Genomic DNA, 26,336 nt, shown 5'->3' with positions numbered 1-26,336 from the left:
ACGTTTCCTTGTCATAACAAGACCACCAACCGAAAAGAGACGCTCCACTGGTGCACTGCTGGGCAGCCCAACATTGTACTTCATGAACACCTCGAACACACAAGGATGATCTTTCAAGCACTCTAACGACTCTGAAGTGCGTGTCGATACCCATAGTTCGTACTCTTTTTCCCAAGGCGCAAGAGTTTTTCTCCTTCCACATTCAAATGTAAAAAAATCTGTACCGAAAAATGTACCGATCTGAATCGAGTCTTTGGGTAATCACTGTGAAAACAAACAAAAAAAAAAACGATGTGGAACTGACCCAAACTTTAAACGTTCGGCCTTCCCAGATAGAGTTCAAAGTAATTCAGAAAGCAATCCAAAATGCGTTACGCGTTACTTGTAAAAGTAATTCAATTACAATGACAATTACACAAAACCTAATGTAATTCAGGAAGTAATTAATTACTAAGAAAGTATCTAATTACAGTAATTCAATTACTCGTAAGTAATTACTTTACAGGTCTGGTCATGAAATATAAGCATGTACATTATATGAAAGGTCATAGACTGTTACGGTAAGGAAGAAAGCACAAGAGGGCAAAGGAAAGAAAAACAAATAAAATAGACGAATAAATATAAGTAACAAAAGACAACTGAGACTCAGCAAAAATGTGGCGCTTATCAAGGTGAACAGCGTAAGCGCAAAAGCGCATGGGAGAAACAATACAAATGAGTGAAAAAGCAAATGTGTAACGAGTAGTAGTGGGCCAGAAGGATTGGTATGCCTACCGCCATATTCAATACATGGAATGCGCGATTCCCCCATTAATATAGAGCCCCGTTTGCATGAATACGACACGAGCGTATCGAATCGAGTCGAAACCGGAGAGAAGACGATACGCCACCGTTTACATGAATGCGCGTCGAGCCCAGACCGGAGGTGGCGCCACGCCGTGTCATATCGAAAAGTTAGAGGCGCACTTCCGCAAGTACTGCCGTTTCCGGTGTCCCTCCACCTTCGCGCCGAACGCTGAAACGTCGAAAACGCAGCATTTACGCCCTATTTTCAAGCGTACTTCGGAATGAATCTGCTCTACGGCTGCAAGCCCTGCTGCTTCTGTTAGTGTAGACTAACCTACATATCCAAAACGGAGCGTGGCTGCGAACTCCCTAATACCATCAGTTTGTGATCCCGACTAGGAGTAGCAGACGACACAACTAGCCCGCAGCCGAACGCCGCTTCCCATAATCCTCTCTTCTTGCCTCGATGCGCATCGTCTGTTTACATGCACAATCTGAACGCGCATTCACCATCTCGATCCACCTCTGTTTAGCGAATTGAATACGATACGCTTTCCTAGCGAATTGACGCGTTTACATGGGTGGATTCGATTTGACGACTGGATACGATACGCTTGTGTGATATCGTATGTGTCCAGCTCTGAGCTCTGCTCATGGAGGTGTGTGTGTGTGAGGGGGGAAGGGGGCTCCTGCCTTGGAAAGCATGCTATTATACTACCGAGATAAACCGATGCCCTTTTAAACTACTGAACTTGAGGGGGGGTCAGGACCCCGACCCCTTCCCCTTAGTCCGCCACTGTTCTGCCATGCCTGTCCTTCCTGGAAGCTTCGTCCCATAGCGGACACTGGCAACGCCGCCTAGATAAAGAAAGCCTGCGTGCTCGTCGACGTGACGTACAATTAAGAGTCAGCCAATCAGGATCGTGTTTTCAACGGCCGTAACCAATCACGAACGTGCTTTCAGTGGTTGTGGCCATGGAGAAGAACCACCGTCGTCTGCGAGTTGTGACTGAACGTCCCTGCGTACAAAATGGGAAAACTTGGAAATAAAGCGCAAAAAAAAAACGGTTTCAGTCTTTCTCGAAACCATAGAAATCTTACGGAGAGAGGCTAGAAGGAAAGACGGGGAGGAGGAGGATCGGAGGAGAGCGAAGAACTCGAACGAGCCTCTTCTCTCTCTCAGTGTATGCGCTCGGAGGCAGCCATACTGAATCAGCCGAGGAAACGTCGCGTATTTCTAGCCCGTGAAAGCAGCCACAGTTCTGAAAACTGTTGCAACGCTTGCTCGGTCGGTTGCTCGTCTGCTTCCGTTGGCTACGTATTTTGTCAGTGTCCGCCCCCTATCCAGGCTTGTAGTCGAGGCTGCTTGGTCTGGTTGAGTCAGCGGCAGAGACGGCGTCCACATGTGGCGTCCGTGTCGTGTCTTTGTTTCTTTGTGTGTGTGTGTTTTCACATACCTCACGGTTTCATGGGTTCCGGCTGTTTGTTACTGTTCTAAAAACATTTTTGGCGTTATGTTTTGCTATATGCTTACTGGGTTCCCAGTTTCGGAGGTTTCCTTTCTAGCACACTCCTCAAGATTTCTACACTCGAAACCGATTTTCTGGAGCGCAACTTACACTTTTTGCTTAGATATGTTGGTCTGCAGGTTCCAGGTGATGCATGCAACCATTTGCGGGTTCTTGAATTCGCGGGATGGTGAATTGCAGTAGCAGAAGAATTCTGACTTTAATGCGTCCACGTATAACGGAGGACGGAGAGGAGGCAATGCGCGGCCTTTTTTTATTTAGGTTGCGCTGACACTGGCCACCTACAATGTTAATCGCTGTACGGATGTAAGAGAAGATTGTTATGTAGTTCTCTTGTAGCGCCCCCACAACGTTAGTGATGTATTGCCAATGCTGGCAACATAGGTCGTCTGTGGTTCAATAAAACGTGGCTGCACATCATCATCTGACCATGCCTCAACTAACAAGCTGCATTTAATCCAAATCCATCGACCCAACCAGGACATAACAAAGACTAGAAAATTTTTGAACGATATACAGCTAATATTTTGGAAAGGTTACACGCACTCCACACTGAGTTGGGACAGTTGTCCACCCTGAGACAACTGCTCATTGAACCACGTGTCCTGATAGTGCTGTCGTTGCATCCGTCGTCGTTCCTAAAGACTTCGTGATGCCGCCTACTTTTGTGTCTTGTTTCTTGTCTAACCCTGTTTCTTGGAAACGGTACTGAGCATGCTCAACTGAGAAAACGGCCTAGTGTAAAAATAGAATAGACCTTCTTCCGTGGGGTGTCACTGTTCCTTATCACTAAATAATTTCTCATCGAGCATTTGAGCAGATATGTGACTCGGCCGGATGCCCCTGATGCTCAAAAGTTATATCTGCGAATTCAATCTTGTGACCCCGATGGATCTTCTGACCACGACCTGCTAGATTATGACAACCGCGTCATAATCGACAACCCCTATGAGGAATCCGTCCGCACGATCCGCTAGGGGAGCTACTCATCGGACCGCGAGATCTGCATCATGATTGGACAACGGAAATTTGAATTTTGAAAGCGCAGACGCGGACGCATGATTACCGTAGCATACACAGTGGCACGTAGCCTACAGCAACAGTGCTGATGAAAATTCGTAGAATGATGATGACAACTTTAGAAGGAATATCTCTCGTGGGTCTTCAACAGCTTGTGCAAAAATACTAAGGTAAGCTGAAGTACAAAGCGTTGCAGAAATTGAGGAAGCAATAACCGGGCCGAAGAGTAGCGCCACCGCTACCTTCCAAAAATGCGGCGCTGGGAAGGGATGCCTATGACATGGTCGTTATAATCTAGTAGGTCGTGCCTCGGACACGTTGGGGCTCTTCGCGCTCCTGTTCACGTAACCCTTTTGAACCTTTTTACCTGTTAGACCTTTTGACTCGTTGGACATTTTGACCATAACCGCATTAAGTGGTTAGTCCTATGAGGTAGCTGGTCTCCATGTATGTGGAGCCAATTTTCTCAATTGTTTTCACTTTCAATCAATCAATAGAACAACGGGTTATGATGTTGACGAGTCATTGAAAAGCTGTGAGATTTGTGGCTGTGAATAAAGTAAGAACCACCGGGACGTGATGTTGAATAATTTCCAGAAGTGCACATCAATTGTGAGAATGCATATCGAAGACCTCTCTTAGCTACAATCATTGCTCTTGTAAAATAACGCGACCCGCAAAACCTTAAACCTAGGGAATGGTGTTTGAATTGAATGTACTACTTACTGATCTACTAACTGGTCAAAATACAAGACGACTGTTAGCTTCACACCGTCGGTAAGTGGCTTCGGGAAGAGTCGGGAGAACTTCTGTGACCCGTCAGACAGTGGAGTTCCACACTGTGAAGAAATAAGCATTGACTTTAATAAAGGCCAGTTCACACATACAGCCCGCTTCGCTTTATAGTGCTAGAAAATAGTGCTCAAAATCTGGCGCTGTTTTTCCGGTTGCCGTTCTCACATACTACCGAGCACAGAGCGCTATCCTGCTGCAGTCACAGCATATCTCGTTGTGACGTGATGCACCGGTACCAACGGGATTGTTTACTGTCTGCGCCGGATATCCGTAGCATGAGCACAGATGACACCTTCGATGCTGTGATCGCGATACCGAACTATGGTAACCAAACAGCCATGAATTGGCAGATGTACTTCCAGAGGAGACTCATGGCCATTTTCACGTCACTGTCACTCTGTCACTTTCACCTGTCGCTCAGACATTTTTTGTCGGTTTCTGCGAGTGCAGCCACGACACCAAAAATTTCCCGAACATGACGGCATAGCTTCGACCAGTGAAGTGAGAACTTCATGACAGAAAACGTTACCAGATTGCTTTGATTTCATTCTGGGAATATACGGAGGGGGGGGGTGCAGATAAAATGTTCCCACGTTTGCGCACGTAATAAAAAATCTTCATACTCCATAAACTCGTACTTCATCTTCCTTTTCTTTTCTTCTTTGCCTTCCCCTTTGATTGATTGATTGATTGATTATGCGTTTAATGGCACAAAGGCAACAAAGGCCATAGAGCGCCAAAACTATGGTGAGTGTTGATTGATTGATTATGGTGAGTGTGTCGGAGATGATTATGGGAAAGATGATGTGAGAGAGAGTGTGGTAGTTAAAACCTATCTACAGGTATGAGCGATGAGCGATGATTGATTGACCAGGATAAGAGAGAGGGGGATGACGATAGCAAGCGAGCATGGCAGTTAAAAGCTATCTACAAGTGTGACAATGAGATATTTACATGAGGAGTTCGGTGATAATGGATAAAAGCGGAGCAGTGCTTATCATCTACATCTGACTAAGAAACCCACACGTGGTCAAAAATTTGATTACGTTATCAAACGGCACAAGAGAGGTGTCACCTCTGGGCTGGGCTGGGTGGAGTGGGACATGGTATCTGTAGAATGCGGTGAAATACTGTTGGCGTTGGCGTTCGAAGTGAGGGCAGGATGCCAGTACGTGCAAGACAGTCAAGCTGTCACCGCAGTGCGCACAAGCTGGCGGATCCTGACCTCTGAGTAGGTGGTGATGCGTGAGCCATGTGTGTCCAATCCTCAATCTCGCGTAAAGAACTTCGGATGATCTGTTGATGTGTTCAGTCCGATGCGGGGGAGAAACGTGTGGCTGTGTGAGGTGTAGTTTGTTATTTTCTTCCATGTCCCACTCCTGCTGCCACTGTGGGCAGACAGCTCTCTTTAACACTGGCAGGATGTCTTGGTAGGGTAGTCCTAGAGCTGACTCCTCTTGTGCCAACGCTCGCCGAGCCTCACGGTCGGCTCGTTCATTCCCCGGGATCCCAGTGTGGCTGGGGACCCAGCAGAGACAGATTGAAAAGCCTCGGGAACAAAGTTGGGTCGCAAGCGCTCGTACTCGCTTGACGAGGTGATTCTTGCTGTCATAGCATGAAAGCAGCGCACGCACAGAGCTTAGCGAATCGGAATAAATCACTGAATTTTGAAGGTCGTTTTGTTGAATGTGCCGCAGAGCCAGGAGAATCGCGTAAAGCTCTGCGGTGAAAACTGTGGCGTTCGTGTTCAGGCGTGCCGTCATAATAGAATCACCTTCAAGGGCAACGGCCGCCACACCATTGCTTACTTTAGTCCCATCAGTGTAGATTGCATGGTGGTTCCCGAAGTTATGGTGAATCTCCAGGAATTCCTGGAGAATGACAGTGTGTGCAGTGGATTGTTTGTCAAACTGTGTCATTTTTAAATTGGATTGTATTAGATGTCTCTGCCAAGGCGCAGCATCGAGGACTGCCTGCTGCAAGGGAACGCCAGAGGGGCTGAATCCCACACGGGAACTCGCCGCCTCCACACGAAGCGGGAACGAGGGTACAACAGAGGGCTTTGCAAGGAAGAGTCGCTCCAGAGCGGGGTTCACACTAGAGTGTACAACTGGGTCATCGCCCTGGCATCTGTACCTTAGCGCAGCCTTCACATGTTCAAACTGTCTCCGTCTCTCGAGCGGCCATTCATTGCCCTCAACATACAAACTCTTCACAGGGGACGTCCGGAAGGCACCGGTGGCGAGTCGGATGCCTTCGTGGTGGATGGGGTCCAACACTTTCAATGCCGAAGGCCGCGCCGAGCCATACACGACACTCCCGTACTCAATTACTGATCGCACAACCGAGTCATAGACCCGCAACAGTGTGACTTTGTCGGCTCCCCACGATCGATGGGATAAAACTTTGAGTATGTTGGAGGATTTCAGGCACTTCTGTTTTATATAGTTTATGTGTGGCACAAAAGACAGCTTCTTGTCAAACACCACCCCCAGAAATTTTTGCTCATCAGAAACTGGTAGTGTGTTGCCACCGAGGAGCAGCGAGGGCTCAGCAAATGTGCCTCGCTTCCTAGTAAAGACAACACACGCTGTCTTTTGCGCGGAAAACCTGAAGCCGTTTTCATCAGCCCACTTAGATAGACGGTTGATCGCGAGCTGCACCTGCCTCTCAGCTGTTGAAAGATTTGATGCCGAGTAGGAAACCTGGACATCGTCTACGTACAGGGAGTACTGGACGCCAGGTGGGATGGCTCTGGCTATCGAGTTCATTTTCACAACGAATAGCGTAACGCTCAGCACAGACCCCTGTGGAACCCCGTTCTCTTGTACAAAGACGTTAGATAAAGTTGAGCCCAGACTGACACGAAACTTTCTATCTCTGAGGAAATTATCGATGCACCTGTACATGCACCCTGTGATACCACATGCGTGTAGATCTTGCAGAATCCCGAAGCGCCATGTGGTATCGTACGCCTTTTCGAGATCAAAAAACACGGATACGCAGAACTGCCCTCGAACAAAAGCCTCTCTGATTTGTGATTCTAGGTGGAGTAGGTTGTCCTGGGTGCTCCGGTCGGAACGAAAACCGCTTTGGTGTTTGTCAAAGATTCCTGCCTCTTCCAAAACATATACGAGCCTTGCATTTACCATGCGCTCGAAAGTCTTCCCAAAGCAGCTGGTTAATGCGATGGGGCGATAACTAATAGCAGCAGACGGGTCTTTCCCTGGCTTGAGAACCGGAACCACTTCGGCTAGCTTCCAGGACAACGGAAGAGTTCCTTCTCTCCACACACGGTTAAAAAAGTGGAGTAAGATTTGTTGCGACTGGGGTGTTAAATGCCGCAACATGTCATAGTGTATGCCGTCAGGGCCAGGTGCAGTGTTCTTTCTTGCCTGTAAGGCTCTCTGAAGTTCATGTGCGTTGAAGGGTACACGAACTTCAGAGAGCCTTCCCCTTTCCCCTTCCCCTTTTCTTCTCGTCTTTTCCTTTCCTTCTCGTCTTTTCCTTTTCTTTGTCTTCCCCTTTCCTTCTCGTCTTTTTCTTTTCTTTTCTTCTCCTTGCCTTTTATTCTTTTCCTTTTCTTCCTCTTGTCCTTTTCTTTGCTGCTCCTTTTCCTCTCTTCTTTCCTTTTTCTTTTCTTTTCCTTTTTCTTTTTTCCTTCTCCTTTCCTTTCTTCCCCTTTTCTTCTTTTTTCTTCTCCTTTTCTTTCCTTCTTTTTCGTTTCCTTTTCTTCCTCGTTTTCTTTTTTTTTTGGAATAGCAAGCCGACCTCCGCCTGGCTGACCTTTCCTTTCTTTTTTCCTAATAAACATATTCCCCTCACCCTTCATGTGTATGCACATACTAAATATTATATTTAATTAACTTGAAAATTGTATTACTGAATTCAATGGATACGTATAGTCGCCGCGGGGGAAAAGGTGAATGATTTGCCGATGTTTGCGCATTGTTTTACCGCGCTCCTTTTCTCGCATGTTTGCTGTGCCCCGTACGTGCATGTTTAGCGATGTGTGGCTCCCGCCTTGTGTTGTTATCTGTGTAGTATTGTGCGGTGACGCTGTGGTTAGGCCTAACCGGTCGTCTTTTTCCCGATGTGTACTCTTTTCTCTGTGCTGTTTAGCAGTAGCGGTTAGACCTTTTCCACGCGCTCTGGCATGCCTAGACTTGTTTAGCAGTGTTACCATTTTTACCTGCCGCTAGTATCTTGTTGTTCTCTGTCTTTCTTGCATAGAGCTACGATGGTAGTACCATTTGGTGTGATGCCTTGCAACTAGGTGGCCACCTGTCGTCGATCTCTGCAACTACCCGCTGCCGACAACTACCAATATGGCGAGGAGGAGGAGGAGGAGTATCGTTGGGAGGAACCCAAGAGGTCTGCCTGCCTGATTAGGCGGCATGTTTCTCGGGAAGGGAAAGGTGGTGGAGAGGAGGAGAGGAAAGGGTGAAGTGGAAGACCGAGCGGAATCCGCTCGGGGGGAGGATAGCTGCGTCCATGGGCCGACTTCAGGGGAACTGTGCCGGCATACGCCTATTACACATCTGAGGGAAACCCAGGAAAAACCCCAGACAGCACAGCCGGCCCGCGGATTCGAACCGCGGACCTCCTAGTCTCCAAGCGCACGCCTTACCGCTGCGCCACCGGGCGCTGGTCACTCGGGCGTTCCAGAATGCTTTCTTCGCCACGGCGTCGTTGATTTTTGAATAAATTGTTTCTCTCCACTCTATTTCTATCTATTTTTTCTTTTTTATGCCCACGATTATCTGGAAATGCACATCTGGTCTGGACACGAGTTATATGCTCCCCAATTAGTGTGGCGACTCCCTGGAGGGTGCTGATTACTGTGGGGGGTCCCAGTCACGTCTAATTGATTAATTAATCGTGTTTAGACGAAGATGTGCGTTTCTGGATAAACGTGGTCAGTACTTACTACTGGCGTTCTGTCTAGTCCTCCGTCTAGTCCGTACGCGTCCTTGAGCCACGCAGCTGGATCCTTGGATGATGACGTCATACCACGACTCTATTGTTTTGGGTGGACCTTGTCCAGTTGGACATTAGTGGAAAAAACAGGATGACGTCACGACCAATGAGCAAAGCCTGCAGCAGGCACAAAGATTCACTTCTCTCTTGGACACTGGCGGGTGTGGACGCATTAATTCTGTTCCTAGCAATTGCATTGGCCGTTAGTGGAAGAGCGTAGCTTCGGTGGGGTTCTCTTCACCTCTGATTGGGTGCTGATGTATGGTTTGTCACTGGTGCATGGTGTGCGATGCATGACTTTATAGGGGAGAAAAAGCATTACAATTCAGTTCTGTGCCTGGCTCTCGGATGGAAAGGACGTATCGTTCTGCGCTCCTGTGATTGCATTTGCGGTGTAACTAATTCTTTCGCCAACTTTGTCCCCCCGTTTTTATGATTTTCATGCCCGTCGATGTCGAGTGCTGGTTGCTGTTTTCCAGGCATTCCTGACATTTTCTATCTCCTTTTGGCTTGGGAACGAGAGTAGCGCTGGCGTGATTCATAATAATTTTGTCATGAGATTTGTTGAGAAAGTAAGCGCTAGGGGGTGCAGATGCGGGACTTTATAGAGGAGAAAAAAGCATTACGAGTCAGTTCTCTGCCTGGCTGTCTGAAGGGGCAGTCACATCGTTCTGTGCTCCCCGTGACTGCTGTTGTGGTGGGCTGCTTTGCTTCTGTGTCTGATTCTTTTTGTTGTTAGCTATTGATGGTTAGCATATTTGCTCTTGCTTGCACAGCCTCTGTATAATGAGTGTTTTTCTCCTTGCATGTCTAGAGCTGTCCTAACCTGCCCAGACATGCCATGATGACGTCACAGCTGACGTCACTTTGCAACCTGCCTCTGTGCTCCATCGCCCAGCGATGGTCAGCGGGCCGTACTGGACCGCTTTCTTCAAGATGGCGTCATTGATCTTCAACTAAACTCCTTCTCTCCACTCTATTCCTATCTATTTCTTTATTTTTTGTCAGCTCAAGTAGCCGGCAACTCACACTGTGGTCTGGACACGAGCTAGATGCTCCCCAATTAGTGTAATGACTCACTGAATTATCCTAATTACTGTGGGGGTCCCAATTAACTCTGATTGATAATTAAATCGTGTTTAGCCCAAGTTGTGAGTTTCCGGATAATTGTGCTGATCATACACTACTGACCCCACCTAACTTGGCCACCAACACGTTCTGGTAGAGAGTCCGGCGCAGCGAATTATGAGCGATGTGGAGGTGTGGTGCCCAGGAAACTCGAGGGCGAGGGTCCATTTGCAGTTGTTGCGGCGGGCAGGAGGACTGGAGGGGGGTCGATGGGGAGGGCTAGTGGGATTGCCAAGGTCCAGGTCCGGAGAAACACCGAGGGAGCAAGCGTTGGATGTTTCTTAAGAGGCATCAAAGAAAGCTGGCTTGAGACGTTCCAGCGCGGCAGTTTGTTCTCGGCCGCTGACCAGGATGGTGTAGTGGGTGGAGGCTCTGTGCTGTACGGCGTGAGGACCAGAGTAGGATTGTTGCAAGGGTTTCCTCACGGCGTCGCACCGAAGGAAAACATGCGAGCATGTTTCGAGGGCGGGGTGCTGGAAACCCGGTGGCAGAGCGTGGTGTGCGGGTGGGACTGGGGCGAAGAGCATTCATCGTGTCTCATAGGCGGGACACGTAGCCGGCTGGTGGTACGGGTGCCGGGTCCGCTGCGGCAGAGATGAGGTCGCCGGGGAGTCCCAATGAGGTCCCATAGACCAACTCGGCTGTTGAGCAACCCAAGTCGGGTTTGAAAGCCGATCGGATCCCGAGAAGGACAATGGGGAGAACGTCGGTCCACGGGACTTGAGGCGACGCCCGGAGGGCGGCCTTGAGCTCACGGTGAAGCCGCTCCACCATGCCATTGGAGGCCGGGTGGTACGCGGTAGTACGAATCCGTCTTGCGCCCAGTATGTTGGTGAGGCTGGTAAAGAGGGCGGACTCAAAGAGGGCGGACTCAAATTGGGCGCCCCGGTCCGTCGTGATGATGGAAGGAACGCCGTACCGCGACGCCCATGTTGTTAGGAGGGCCGAAGCGACTGTGGCCGCGGTGACGTCGGGGACCGGGGTTGCTTCTGGCCAACGGGTGAAGCGGTCAACGATAGTGAGCATGTAGCGGTGACCGTCGCAGATTGGGAGTGGTCCCACGAGGTCCACATGGATGTGCGCGAATCGGTCGTCGGGGGGAAGGAACTAGGATGGGGGTTGGTCTGGGAGCGCCTCTCAGCTCAGGGCACGGTAGTCGCCGCACGGGCGCCAGTCGCCGGTCTTTTTCGGCACCATATGTAAAGGTGAGGCCCACGTGCTGGATGATGGTCGAATTATGCCGCGCTCCAGCATATGATCAAACTCGGCCTTCGCTACTTGGAACTTTTCGGGTGCTAGGCGACGCGGGCGGAAATGGACTGGTGGGCCACGGGTGGTGACGTAGCGGAGAACGTCATGCTGCACAGGCTTGGTCCAGTCCGGCGGTTGGGTAAGAGCCGGGTACTCCTTCAATATGGAGGCGAAGGGCAAGTCTGGTGCAGAGCAGGACGAGACGCGCAATGGGGGAATAGGCAGTGTGAGGCCGTGAACAGATAGGGAAGTGGTACGGTCTATCAAGCGCTTCCAGTTGACATCGACGAGCAGCTTAAGCAGCTTCAAGAAATCAGCTCCAAGAATGGCTTGAGTGACGTCTGCTACGAGGAAAAGCCATCGGAAATCTCTTCGCAGCCCGATGTTTATGGTTGTAGAGGAGGTGGTGTTCCCCTACATGAGTCCTGACCGGCGATGATGGAATGTCCCAGCGGGCAGATGTGCGTGGCCTCACACTAGGACGGTGCCGGTAGAACTGCCGTGCCAGTGCCGTAGCGCGTGGCAGCAGAGGCACGTCTTCGTCATCACACACGGGCCGCCACATCACTCCCCCCTCAGACGCGGAGCGGTGAGGAGCTAGCGGTTGGGGTCCGCGTCGATACATGAAGAGGAGGAAGACGGGCGACAGGTGGAACAGGGACGGCTGGTCTTGCATCTTGTGCTGAGTGGGCAGAAGTGGCGGGATGAACGGTGCGGACAAGAGCTGGCCGGGAGGGTCCCGGGGCGGGCCGAAGTGGAGAGCAGAGTAGGCAGGTAGGCAGAACGTAATGCAGGATGGAGCGACAGAACCGCGACCGGTTCGTGAGCGGTGAGCTCGTACTGTCGCCAAGGAGAGTGCAGGAGAGGACCATCGCGGAGCACGGGGAGACCGGGAGCAACACTCGGTGGCCTCCGTGCGGGTCCCCAGTGGAACGTTGGTCCCGGTGCCTCTTGAGCGCCACTGGATGGGCTGCCAGCAGTCTGTATCGAAGCCTGGTGGGAAGGCAAGGCGGACAGGGTTCATGGGACTGGCATGACGATAAGGATGTGGCATGCAGAAATTTGGATGGTAATGGGCCGAATTGTACACCGGACTGAGGTGTTCGTTGACCGGGTCACCAAATGTAGAGGAGGTGGTGTTCCCCTACATGAGTCCTGACCGGCGATGATGGAATGTCCCAGCGGGCAGATGTGCGTGGCCTCACACTAGGACGGTGCCGGTAGAACTGCCGTGCCAGCGCCGTAGCGCGTGGCAGCAGAGGCACGTCTTCGTCATCACACACGGGCCGCCACATGGTGAGAGATTTCTGGCCGTAGACGGTGATAGTAGAAGCGTTAGCGGCCTTGAGGGAGAAGCAGGGTTGTCGAGATCGGGAAAAGCGGCTGCTGGCAGGAATGATGCTGACCTCAGCACCTGTGTCGACGAGGAACCGAGTGCCATTGGCACGGTCGACGACGTGAAAGAGGCGGCTGTCGTCAAGGCCGGGTCCACTTGCCGCCATTAGTGGGAGGCCGGCGGGTTTCTCGTCCAGCTACAAGGAAGCAGGCAATGATTGGCGTTCGCACCAAAGCGACGGTGGTACCAGCAGGGACCACCGGAACTGTCCGACCGAGAGCGAGATTGGCGTTCCGACTAGGGGCCTCGGCGATGCCGAGGGCGGCGCGGACTTGGGGATCGCGGACGGGTCACAAGTGACGCGACAAGCTGCGTGAGGTGGCTGATCTGCTGTGCCATCACCTGAATGTCGGGTGGAGAAAAGAGGGACCGATGGTCGGCCTGTGGTGGAGGAGTGGAGTTCTCTAAAGCCGTAGGTCGCTCAAGAATGCTGACTTGGTGGGGTGAGGCGACCTCCATGACCGCGTCAGCAAAGGAAGCAAGCTCGTCCAGTGGTAGGTTCGACGCTGTGGCCAGAACCATTTGGACGTTAGTTGGCAGGCGTTGCATGAAAAGTTGGTGCAGGAATCGGTCACCGGCTGAGGAAACGTCGCCTCCCAAAAGCTGCGTTGGACGCCTATCGCCGAGCTCTTCTGCTGATAACAACTGCCTGAGGCGCTCGCGGTCCGATGTGGAAGTGCGTTTGAGCAAGGCAGCCTTAAGTCGGTCATACGGGGTCTCGGGTGGCAGGGAGGTGATTAGATCGTGCACCTCTTTGGCGGCGGTTGGAGACAGAGCTGAGATGACGTTTTTTTCCTTTATTACTATAATGTATTATAATACACATTTTCAAAAAGTATTTGTATTAGTATTATAATACGAAAAAATAGTATTACTGCCCACCCTTGCCGCCTAGTAAGTCGGAACTTGATTCTCCTGAAGCAGGCGGGGCTTCTGTAGCTGAACTTCTCCGACTCGTTCTAAGTAGTTTAAGGCTTAAAAATCATTTTTATTAACCTCTCTACCTTGGTTGTCAGCATCTCATTCATTTTGTACTTGCGCTATTTCGTGCATTCTTGTATTCATTCAGCTTTTCGTCTGTTAACACATTCAGGGTGTCGCACATGACGTGCCCCAGAATTCTATGAAATAATCTACTTGTGTGAAAACTGCTTGCTTTGTGCAACTTCTAAAGTAATTGTGCGGTGCGCAGTATAGAGTGGCTTTGTGGAAGTTTCAAATTGCTCTTGGGTAGTTTCATTTCAAATCGAACAACGTGTGAAAGTCGTATTTTTTAATTCGCCCAGAAAAAATATATGTTAGAGGACAGCTCAAACGACGCAAATCGCGCCACGTGCGACGCTCGTGCGTGTAGTAGTTTCCGCGTAGGAGAGGGGGAAAGTCTGACGCTGCTTGAGCAGGCTTTCTTCTGGACCGACTTTGACGGGATCTAGCACCGCTAATTTTATGTCTAGGAACTGGAGGTTTTTTGTGATTATAGGCTGCACCATAGACACTGTCGACAGTCACCCACAGAACTATGAGAGCCACAAATTTTCTGTTAAAAAATGCCAAACTTGGCGTAAACGTTCAAAAAGGCCAAACTTTGTTACCAATTTGCTTCATGACGGAACCTCTGAGAACATCGAGCTTAGTGCCATTCGATAGGACATTGAAAGAGCTTTCGTGCTGTATAAAGCTCATTTTTCTCAGCCCAGTTATTTCTGTGTTATTAGCTTGAGAATCACACATAGTAGGCGAAAATTGCCAATGTTGCATCTCAGTTTTCTCAAAAATGCCATCTTCGATTTCCTTGATTATTTTTCAAAAGGTGGCGTCATGTCTCTACTTTAGACGCCAAGTGAGACAATATTTTATTTTTGCCTGAGAGACGCGCAGCGATTTTTTTTGTCAGGCAGGGTGCACGAGGCTGCGGCCTTGCGCGCCCCACCCACGAGCACGCGACTTTCAACCTCTTCTTTTGCTACAGGTGTCCCGCTGACGGAGAAATCAATGACAACACTGCGTGAGCTTGTTGTAGTGTCCCCAGAGCATCACTTTACGTTTACCCAATGGCCTCCCAGTTCCGTCAGGCTCATTCAAACCGTGGGAGAGTACATGAGTTGCCTGTGCGCCCTTGACGAGAAGCCCCGGTTCGACGAACATACCGACAAAGCAGTGAGAAGAAACGAAGCACTTCGTAGACATCTTTATCCACTGGTAACATCTTAGCTTTTGTTTCAGGTTGCCACCAGTCCCCCAGCAAGTGTGAAAGTCACATCCTTTGTGCGTGCGTGCTGGTGAAGAAGCGACCCAAGACGTGACCTCATTTGTGTGATGCACCATTAATACGAAGCAGCGACCCCCGTGAAGGAACACGGCTTGGTGAAAAGGCGGCCTTCTCAGTCCGCGTTGTTTTGGCTTCACTATGTCAATCAACGTCACGATTACGTCACCGTGACGGTTGGTCCTTTTTCACAACAGCCTATGCGCATGCGCTTGACCTTGAAGCGCCGGACAGGGTTATCTCCGTCTTCACTAGATGGCGCAGTACGGGAATCACAGAGAGAGGCTCGTCGATCCCACCGGTTTTGGTCGTTCGTCACTACGTGCGTGGATTGGTTTTGTCGCGCGCCAAACGTAGTTCGCCGCTAGGACAGGACGCGTATGTGAAAAAGGTTCATTGTGCAGACCTTTGCTCCCTTGTGTACGAGAAGACGTAGACCGGAAATATCATTGGCGACGTCAAATAGGCGGTCTTGTGATGCCCGTCGTCATTACGTCATTAGTTACCGGAGTTGCTGTTCCTCCGTCCACCAACAATCCTGTGAGCGGTTGGTGCGGCCGCACCAAAGCTGGATTGGTATGTACCAGTAAAAACCCGGCCTGAATAGCCTGGCGGAATAGCAAGCCGGCATCCTCAGTTTGGCTGTCCTTTCCCCCGTCTTTTTCGTTTCTTCTAATAAATATATCCCCCCTTCATGGTCGAAAGAGATATCATACTCTGGAGCGAAAGGAGAAGGACGTGTGACGTTCCGAGACCAGAGTAGCAAGGTGCGCCAGACTTGGAATGGCAAGTTGCTGAACATCAGTGGACAGAGCCTCTGTTGTAGAAACCAGTGGATTAGAGAATACACGCAGTGGTGACAGCGTATAGGCCCGTTGGCAGACGTGTTTGCTCAACCGATTTCGAGATCACGTGGTAGTAGTTTGGATGCTCGACGAAGCTGCCGCGCTGGGTGTCGATGGTGTAGCCGTGAATGGTTGAGGCGACAGCTATACGCATTCAAAAACTTTAACTTTGCACATTTCGGAGTTCGGAATTACGAAAACGCAATTTCTCACGGCTGAGAATTTGTCAAAGTGCCCGTAAGATACAATGGCAAAAATGGTCGCCGAATGTAAATCACGTGTACCGCACGATTTTCAGACAGCGAGGTTCTTGTAAAATTTTAAATGAAACACCCTGTGTCGGTTGATACATAAAATGTCGGAACGCGTGTTATGATTATCTGTCACTCCCTCCACTTTGCCTCTGTTCGGGTGAAGCCATCAGCTCCCCAAACAAAAATATCTCAGATAGATCTCAACCCAAGAAACGGCATCCTGACGTTGGTAGCCAAACTGAAACCGAAACAAATCTTTTGAAGAGGGCTGGGTTCCACGAATGGGCACTTGTTCGCTGCCCCCTATCGAAAGAAGAGTGCGACTGAAGGTCGCGTCCCTTTGAAGCACCATCGTAATCCCCTCAAGAACGTGGCTTTCCGGCGCGACCTTGTTCGCCCCTTTCGAGCATATAGTTCAACTCTACCACATTGGTGGCGCTGTCTAACACTATGACATCATTTGTTTACAAACAGAGTGAGGTCTATTAATACCGCGAAGCGACTGTGGCTATGACAGACGCTTAGGCAGACAGGTGCAAGGAGCAGGCATCGGAACCGGCACTGAACCTGAACCGAAAACCGAAAAAAGAAACGTTATTTTCTGACGAGCCCGAACCGAACCGGAAATATGTTTGCTTGTCCTGAACGGAACCGGAATTAACTGAACCGCAAAATATCATACGGTTACAGGTTCGGGAATCGGTTCAGAGGTGAAATAATTGTACAGTCGACCCGCGTTTATCCGGACTTCATTTATCCGGATCCTGCGCTATCCGGACAAAATAACATGGGTACGGTATTTCTCCCCATGTATTTCGCTCTCGTTTATCCGGACTTCAGCTTCCGGACTCGGACGAGAATTCCAGGGAACAGAAGTGACTAATACCCAACAATCGGCTTCAGTTATCCGGTCATTGTCCAGGAATGACACTTGGCCCACACCTAGTCAAGTGAGGTCGAGAACCCTGGTCGTGACTTTTACTGACACAAAGACAGTGTTGCTAGGAAGAATTTTCTCCCTTTCCGACTTTGCACGTTACACAAAAGTAATCCACTGAGCAGTCTGGGCATTTTAGACTGAGAAGGTCCGCAACGAGGACCCCTGCGCTGCAATCATAGATGACGACATTGTCAGTGTCGTCGCTTCCGATAGTGTTCAAAAATAATCTGATGATGAAAGCCTGGATGAGGCACCAGCTGTGACGGTAGAAAATGCGCGGGCGGCACTGAGAACAGCACTATTATTTTTCGAGCAACAGAACAATATTTCGCAAGTCAATGCCATTCGCAAAGGTTTAGAAGAACTGGATGCGTATATTAGAGTGAAACAGATGACAATGGATAGTTTTCTGTGTAATGATCAATAAAGATGCCTTTTTAGGGTCACTCTGAATTTTCGTGTTTCACTTATCCGGTTCCCCCGCTATCCGGACATTCTCACAGGAAACGAAGCCGTCCTGAAACGGTTATCTCACACCTTTCTCTTACAACCGTTTACGGTGAGCGTAAGCTCGCTTTCATGTAGCAAAATTACTGCCCACGAACCGGTTAAACCGGGACCGAAAAAAGTAACGGTTCCAATCCCTATAAATATCCCGACAGCTGACCGATTCTCTTTTTTCTTTAGAACCGAACCGATATAACTGAGCTGGTTCAAGCTGATCATTTCGGTTCAGTATGCCTGCACCCGAACTCGAACCTGACCGAAAAAATATACCGGTTCCGATCTCTGCCAAGGAGTGGGTCACATGGCGGGCTGCAGCGCGTGCTTGGTCAACTTCGGCGATTTCTCATACGCCTATAGACATCTATTACATCGGAGCCGGTTAATTAGCGGATCCGTTAATTCGACCACAGAAAAGCTGTTCGATACTTACGGTGTCTGTTATGTGTATGCCGGGTTCAGAGCGCGCTATCGCGACGATTTGCTTCTGTTTAAGCGAGAACTTGCTGTCGTCAACCACGGGGTAGGACATTGTGGCTTGTGACGAAAAAATACGAGAAAAAAATCTGAAACGCTAGCTTAAACACGCGTCTTTTCTTGCACAACCGAGCCCAGCAGCTGCACACGACGGAATACAGCGTCCAGACGTTACGTGAAATATCCCTAACACGAGTACAAAGAAACGCGCATGTCTGTAAGATATTTATCTTCAGTAGCCCCCCCAGGATTCTCCAGAATAGAATTATTACGCATTGAATGAATTGCTAGACAATCGATGGGCTGTCATCGTACTTTATACAGACGCTGCCATATCCCTCTGAACAGGAACGTTTCAATCATGGGCGTATGTGATTGTGGCGAACATGTGCGGGTTTAGGAGTAGAAAATTCGAGAGACGCGGAAAACAGCTAGAGAGATACACTGTAAGAAAACAAGAAAGAAAGGTAGAATTTTCTACCCATCCCGGTAGAGCTGCGTTGCAACCACATTTCTACCAATAGCATAGCCACGGAGTGGGGGAACTAGGGGGACTCGAGCCCCCCCCCCCCCCCCCCCCCACCTGCCCGGGACTGACCCACACAAATCGTGCAAATCCACAGAGAACGTAATATTTGGGGGGGGGGAGGGACCAGTGTGACGATCGCAAAAGTTCTTGCAGTTCATGGCGTCTATCTAAGCTGCGCTCTTGAATGGTTTTCAAAGTATGAGCTTTTCAAAATACTTCCAATCTCGTGACACCACCTCATTGGCCATGACAGCCTGTACATGTAATCGTATTGTGAACGTCCAAATCAACTTTGGATTTTTTCATCCGCAGTTTGCAGTGTGCACAAGCATATGTGTGTGTTGTCGCACACAGGATCAGCGGGGAGGGGCGAGTTTTCGTATCAAGCCCCCCCCTCCCCCCCCCCCCCCCACCTTGGAGGTCTGCCAACGCCACTGTTTTCTACTTAAACCAATTTGTCATTTGGGGTATAAGTGCAGAGTATATATAGGAACAAACTATAGAGTAGAAACTGTCGTTCTAGCAGCCTGGGTAGGAAATTCTACCCTTGTTTCTTAGATGAAACGTGTGAGAGAGGAGCAAAGAAAACGGACACCGTTGCTTATACTCGCGGAAGAGAAGCCGCGCGTTGATTGGCCTGAAATGGTATAGAAGTACCGTGGCAGTACCACTAGACAACGGCAACCTCATCACAACCCTGTACAAAAAGCCAACTGACAAACAACAATACCTTCACTTCAAGAGTCACCACCCGCGTCACTGTAAGGTTGGAATTCCTAATGGGCAGAATGTAAGACTACGCAGAATTTGTTCAAACGACACAGGTTACGTTGAGAAGCTTGACGAACTCTGCAGTACACTTGCCCAAAGGGACTATCCAGACTCCCTCCTAACCGAATTCCGTCGCAAGGCACTCACACTCGATCGAAACGAGGTTCTGGAAAACCGAAAAAATCCTGACGCGTGCCAAATAGGCTTCATCACAAGATATTCCAACGCACTTCCAAACATCAAAGCCATTCTACAGAAGCACGAGCCCCTCCTCCAAAGCAGTGACCGACTTAGCAATATATTCACCCATCCCATACAGGTGACATACCGACGCGCAAAAAACCTAGCAGACTCCTTGGTCAATGCCAAAATCAGCAACACGAGCACCCCGTATAAGGGAACACGACCCTGCAATCTCCCGCGCTGCAAAACATGCAAGCACGTTCAACACGCTAACTTCATCAAAAGCACTGCGAGCAATTACACCCACCCCGTTAACCACGCATTCACATGCACAAGCTCCAATGTCATATACTGCATTGAATGCGGCGACTGCTCTATGCAATACATTGGTGAAACCGGCCAACAAATGAACAACCGCCTTACCGGACACAGAACCGACACGTCCAACAAACTCCCCAAAGCAGTCGCCGAACACTTTAACGTTCCTGGTCACAATTTTGACAACATTAAACTATATATTCTAGAAACCGGGTTTAGATCCACACGTGACAGACGTGATAGGGAGTCTTATCTCATATACAAGTTCAACGCTCTTCACCCGTCCGGTATCAACAAATCACAAGGCACCCTAGAAACACTTCACAAATAAAATATGCTTTTCCGTTCTACACCCATTATCATCTGTTATGTTCTGCATGGCCACTGCTTTCTGCTTTCTTTATTGCATGCCACAACTTTGTAATAATAAAAAAAAAACCTTGCTCGGTCTGGAATTTATCCCCACGTAACCACAAACCTCCTTATCTTTCGCTATGCTTGCCAATTCTTGCCTGTTGTCCCGTTTCGTCCACGTGTTCCTGAACCTTCCATTTTTCTGTAACCGGTCTGTAGCCTAGATCACTACGTTCACATAATCCCCTCCACACTCTAACAAAGCAGCCATTCACTCCGGCCGTAGAAGCCCGAACGGACCCTTTCTTCCCTCCGGGCTGTTGACCCACAATTCGCATGAACCTTTAAACACGTCACACCTAACCCTTTAAATACCATGCCAATGATGAGGACGGTGCCCAGAAGAAGAACAGTCTCTGTTCGAAATATCGGCGGCTTCTGTCCTGAGGCAACTCCCTTCCTACATCTCTACCGGTTCGCTGGATTTCTACCCATCTACGTGGCAGTACCAGTTTGGGTAGGAAATTCTTTTGTTCTTAGAGTGAAAAAAAAGAAAGCACGCAACGAATGAAAGTCATCATTCCTAACGCAACGTGCGCTTCTTCTTCTTCTCTCTCTTTCTCTCTCTCTCTTTCCTTCTTTCTTTTTTTTTTTTTCACTGTGCTACGTTGCTGACGGTGCAAGTTTAAAAAATAATTCTTGAAACAATACGTTGGGTGAGTAGAATGCCCGCACACGGGCAATACGTTCCCTACACTCTTTCGTATACTCACGGTCCGTCCTGTGCGATATGTCTTGCCGAAGCCACAGGTCATCTTTTGACATGGTGGACATCAACCAGCCACAATATAGGAGGGCCTAAGCTTTCATTTATAGCAGTATCGAGATGCCAGGTAAATTGGAAACATGTTTCCAATTAGTAACCACTGTGGCCGATTTGAATTCCTTTCCTCGGGTGTCGATCAAAAAATCTCTTATTTCTATGTATCCTTGGTACGCCCCCGTTTATTGAACACGCTAAAACTGTCTCTCCTTATTCTAAAGTTCTCTATTATGTGCGTGTGTTTATGTGAGCTTGCACACTCTAAGGAAAAGAGGAGTAAAACGGGGAGCAATTGCAGCTTCTACTCCTCTAGTCTGCAATTACTCCCCCGTTTTAGTCCCCTAACCCGACATTTAGTCCCGACATTTACTCCCCAGGACTGCAAGTTGTCACTGAACTTCGCGAATGGGCTCCTGAGTGCAACAGTCTACGTAAATATGTGCCCTCGGTCGATTTGAACGGCATAAGGCTGTACAACCCATGCCAACGTAGCAATTTTCCAGCCACACAGAGTAAGAAACAGTTAGCGCATCTTTCTTCGCAAATTATGCCCTATGTATGGCGCAAGATTTTATATCACTCGATATATCACGGTTGACGGTTTGCTTCAAAGTATTTTCATGCATGCACACGAATATGCACATGGAACTCTTACAACAGCGCGTGAAATGCGGTCTCCACTCTGTGACATTCATTTACTCCCGTGCATTTACTCCCGAAAGGGACTTTTTTTTTTGTGGCAATGCATTTAGTCCCCAAAAGGAGTAAAAGTACTCCTTTTTTTCTTAGGGTGCACAGTAAGTGGGAACCGTGTGAATGCAAACCGCGGGTCTCGTCGTTTTTATCCATTTATGTGTCGCCGCCCCCACAACTCTATCACTCCCATCGCCATGAACAGCATCCATACCATAGGGTGACAACAGTATCATCATCATCATCATCATCATCATCAGGGTGACGCGCGTTCCTGGGACTCCATCTTCCCATCAGTTATGTAACATCATCGGGCGACGCAGGGATGCTTCAACCGTCGGACGACTTTGCGTAACGAGATCTTCCAATAAAGCGGGACATCGTCAGTGGGAACGTTGTCGGCCATCACTTGGGACTACAAACAACCCCGACCTGGATTCCTGTAACGACTGAAAATTATCCGTTCGACCCTGATGGAAGTGCTAAGGGTTTTCGTTCTAATAATTGGACTATCAGCAACCTGCTTCTGCAGTCACAACGGTCATACGACAAGCTGGGCACTGCAACAGCAGCGTATCAGTCAAGTAAGTAATGCACTCCGGGTGTGTAGTTCCGTAGACGGGCTTATGGCTTTTTTTTAATTAGCTTAATTAATTAATTAATGTACTGAAGTGAAAGAAGATTATATAGCGAATATAAAAAAAAAACAATTACAAGAATGTGTGGTCTAGAAGTTTTTTATATGCATTTCAACAACCCCATCTGATGCACTTTTATAGCGCAGGAGAAACACGGGAATGCTAAGCCTAACGGATTCGAAACTTGCCATCTTGCGAAAGGTAGGGTCGTTGAAATGGGCTAATACCACTGCCACACGGGCAGTCTTCAACGACCATTGAGATCAATGATCATTGAAACTGCATGTAGCACCGCCTAGCCGTGTAATGTGTCAACCTATCAGGAGACATTGGATCCAATGCTCGTTGAAAAGTTGCTAGGCGCTACGCGCATTTTCAATGGTCGTTGGTTTCAATGGTCATTGAGGACTGCCCGTGTGACAGGGTTATAAATCACCAGATCAGTTACGTTGCTACCCAACTGAAAACACATGAAGCACATGAATGTCTGGAATATCCGAAACGCAGTACGATACGGACGCACAAGATCATTTACTCTTTCAGTGTTACCAACTGTATAGAGATTGATGCAGATCTTCGATATCAGAGGCACCTGAAATGCAGGGTCAATGTTTCCCACAGAGAGGTCAACACTTCCAACTGAAAGTTAAAACGAGTTCATGCATCGTGTCTGAAGGTCCCTCGATGACGTATTTACTGTAACGTCTTGTCGGTCCCTGTTCCTGTTCTGTATATGGGTCATTCCATGCCAAATGATCCAATATGGTCCTACGCGAACCCCGGCAATTTTCTTCCCAAAGATTATAATTTATATCTGTGTTACCATCACATCTGCTCGGACAATCTCCGTCCATCGAACGGGATGGGACACTAACCTCCAACGAAGAGGAAGCAGCCGAAACCGAAATGTACTGGATCCTGGTCGCACAACAGTGCAGTCATTTAGACAACCACACTCTAGGAAAAAAAAGTAGTGCTTTTATTCCTTTTGTGGGCTAAATGCATTGCCACAAAAAATAGTCCCTTTCGGGAGTAAATGAATGTTACGGAGTGCAGACTGCATTTCACGCGCTGTTGCAAGAGTCCCAAGTACATAATTCGTGTGCATGCATGAAAATACCTTGAAGCAAACCGTCAACCGTGATATATCGAGTGATAGAAAATCTTGCGCCATACATAGGGCATAATTTGCGAAGAAAGATGCGCTAACTGTTTCTTACTCTGTGTGGCTGGAAAACTGCTACGTTGGCTGGGTTACACAGCCTTATGCCGTTCAAATTGACCAAGGGCACGTATTTACGTAAACTGTTGCATTCAGGAGACCATTCGCGAAGTTCAGTGAGTGGTGCAAAGGGTTCGAATAGACCTCTACCAGAGAAACGGCATCGTGACATTTGTAGGCGGACTGAAACCGAAACAAATCGGAAGGAGAGGGCTGGGTTCCACGAATGGGCACTTGTTCGCTGCCTCCAATTGAAAGAAAAGCAGGACCGAGGGTCGCGTCCCTTTAAGGGACTATATCGCAATCCCTTCAAGACCGTGACTTTCGGGCGCGACCTTCACCTCTAGCTTCGAGCGTAGTTCAATTCAGCCAAATTTGTGGTGCTGTCGAACACTACGACGTCATTTGTTTACAAACGGGGAGAATGCTATTGTTGAACATAAACGAAAACGATCTAAGCGTGTTGCACTCCTCCGCAGCCAACTCAACGTCTAACTCAACTGCTCACGCGCGCTGCACCTGCGTAATGCTATTTTCTGTCCGAAGTAACTTTGAAGTAACTCGTTCTTTTTTTTTCAAGTAACTCAGTAACTGCGAGCTACATTTCAGGCTGAAGAACTTCGTTATTAACTAAGTTACATTTTGCACCCGGTAACTTGTAACGTGCTCTTTTTGACGGGTAACTTCTCAATCTATGGTTACGCGACCTACAAGCGGCAACTCTCTATTCTTCCATCAACCGAACGGAATCGCTCGTGTATGCTGGAAAAGTAGTTTTTGCGTTACTTAATATTTCTACGAATTTTCTTCCCCCATATCTAGGACGAACAAGAAGAACACGACCGTTCTTTTCAAACGATCCTCCACAGACACAAGAGGACCAGACGCGACTCGACGAGCGACAAAGTTCCGGTAATCATCGCCGACACTGGCAGCGCTCCGGAAGTACGTCGATTGTCCTTCTTCCGGCCACAGGGTTTAATCGGTTTCATCAAGCAACTGTCCAAGAACCACAACAATAAGAAAACGGCACCCGACGAAGCCACCAACAGTAATGACAAAGTCTCGCGCAGACACGTCGAACCTCTCGCGAAATTAGAACTCGTCGGCCGGGATGTTGGTAATAAGAGTGACCTGGCTAAGGTCACGTCGAATGTCACGGCTAGTTCAAAGGATGACCAGAACCTGGCGCTCCTGACGCAATTAGTGTACTCTTTCATAAATTCGGAACCTAGCGAAGGGGACAAGCAGGACTTCCCCAAAGAACAGGAGCAGCTTTCAGAGACCGGGGACCTCCTAGTCGTTCCGGACGTCATCGGAAGAGACAAGCGCGCTTTGGAACGACTACGGCACTACCTCGAGCTCTTGACCGTTAACATGAATCCCGAGGACTCTGCGTCGCCGTCCCACGGTGACAACACGAAGGAAGGGGTGAAAGCGTCCAATAAGGGACGGCCAATAGGGTCATCGCAGGAAGACGCGTCCGCCGCAAATTTAGCTGTCATTGGCGGGCTTCTGGCAAGTCTCGAAGAACCTCAGGCTCAGCGAGACTACCTGCACTTGGACTACAACGTTGAACACCTGGGTCGCTTGAAGAACGACGACGGTAATGGCGACGAAGAGAGACAGCACCACTTTCGTGGGTCAGTGAAAGGCGGTAACGCACATGCAAGTAAAAAATTAAAATTTCGAGCGAACGCCTACGCGAATAATAAGCCCGCGTATAGGAAGCACCTACGAGAGACGAAGCGACTTCTCCAGGAACTGTTGCTCCAGTTGAACAGGAAGAAGGCTCGCTTAGTCGCCTGACTATTAACAGCTTACGAAAATTATCCGCAGTGCCTGTACAGGTTTCGTATAGTGCAAGATGAACTGAGGATCCGTAGAACGGGGTATACGCTTTGAAGAGGCCCGTTTTTGTGAAGGCGGCCTGATACGTGTTAATACATTTATCATCTACATAGTTCATGAGATGTATATAGAAAAGAAATCTCGCTTGTCCATTGTATGTTTCGTTTGCTTATCTCGTAACAATTGAAATCAATTTCCAAGGCCGTCCCTTGGCAATCATTGCTAATCGTCGCCCTGCGGGAGGATTAATCACGAACGTCACTGCATTTTTGGACGAGCCATCTTAAACTTAACGTTTGCGAGGGCTCCATAATTTTTTCGTATATTGGCTACAATGCGAAAGATGCTGTAGACTATATGGTAGACTATGCCGGTATGGTGTATGCTGTAGACTATACAATGGACCCTCGTTAATATGACCCCAGATAATCTGACATATACGCGCTTTACGACCATACTCCTGGGGAACAATCCAGTGAGACCTCTGCAAATCCCCCCCGTTAATATGACAGTTCCGCGTTATGAACAAAATTTTCGGGAACGACCATGGTCATAAACGAGGATTCACTGTACATTGGAGGGACGGGTATGTCACTTATTGCTATATTCCCATTAATCAAATATACTCCGAACAATGTTTGGATCATTTGGATTCCTGCGCCAATTGATGCAATTGAAACATATCACGTGCCTCATATCGAGGTAGAGCCAAAAGCTATAAGCGTCCGTACGCTCTTGGGTGACAGAACCAAGATCTGGGATCTGGTGAGCACCAATCTTACG

The 26,336-nt window shown here is 48.8% G+C and overlaps 1 protein-coding gene across 1 annotated transcript; it reads left to right on the top strand.

Annotated features, from left to right (window-relative positions):
• The first annotated feature begins 22,085 nt into the window (after positions 1 to 22,085).
• On the top strand, positions 22,086 to 25,511 carry LOC135385134 (uncharacterized). The gene is made up of 2 exons (XM_064614310.1): positions 22,086 to 22,426; positions 24,525 to 25,511. The coding sequence occupies exons 1-2, from the start codon at positions 22,316 to 22,318 to the stop codon at positions 25,509 to 25,511; spliced, it is 1,098 nt and encodes a 365-aa protein (XP_064470380.1). The 5' UTR covers positions 22,086 to 22,315.
• The last annotated feature ends 825 nt before the right edge of the window (positions 25,512 to 26,336 follow it).

Source organism: Ornithodoros turicata, chromosome 2 (assembly GCF_037126465.1).
Source record: "Ornithodoros turicata isolate Travis chromosome 2, ASM3712646v1, whole genome shotgun sequence".
In the NCBI taxonomy this organism is placed as follows: domain Eukaryota; kingdom Metazoa; phylum Arthropoda; class Arachnida; order Ixodida; family Argasidae; genus Ornithodoros; species Ornithodoros turicata.
Note: the sequence above shows the minus strand (reverse complement) of the source record. Positions and strands in the feature narration are given on the sequence as shown.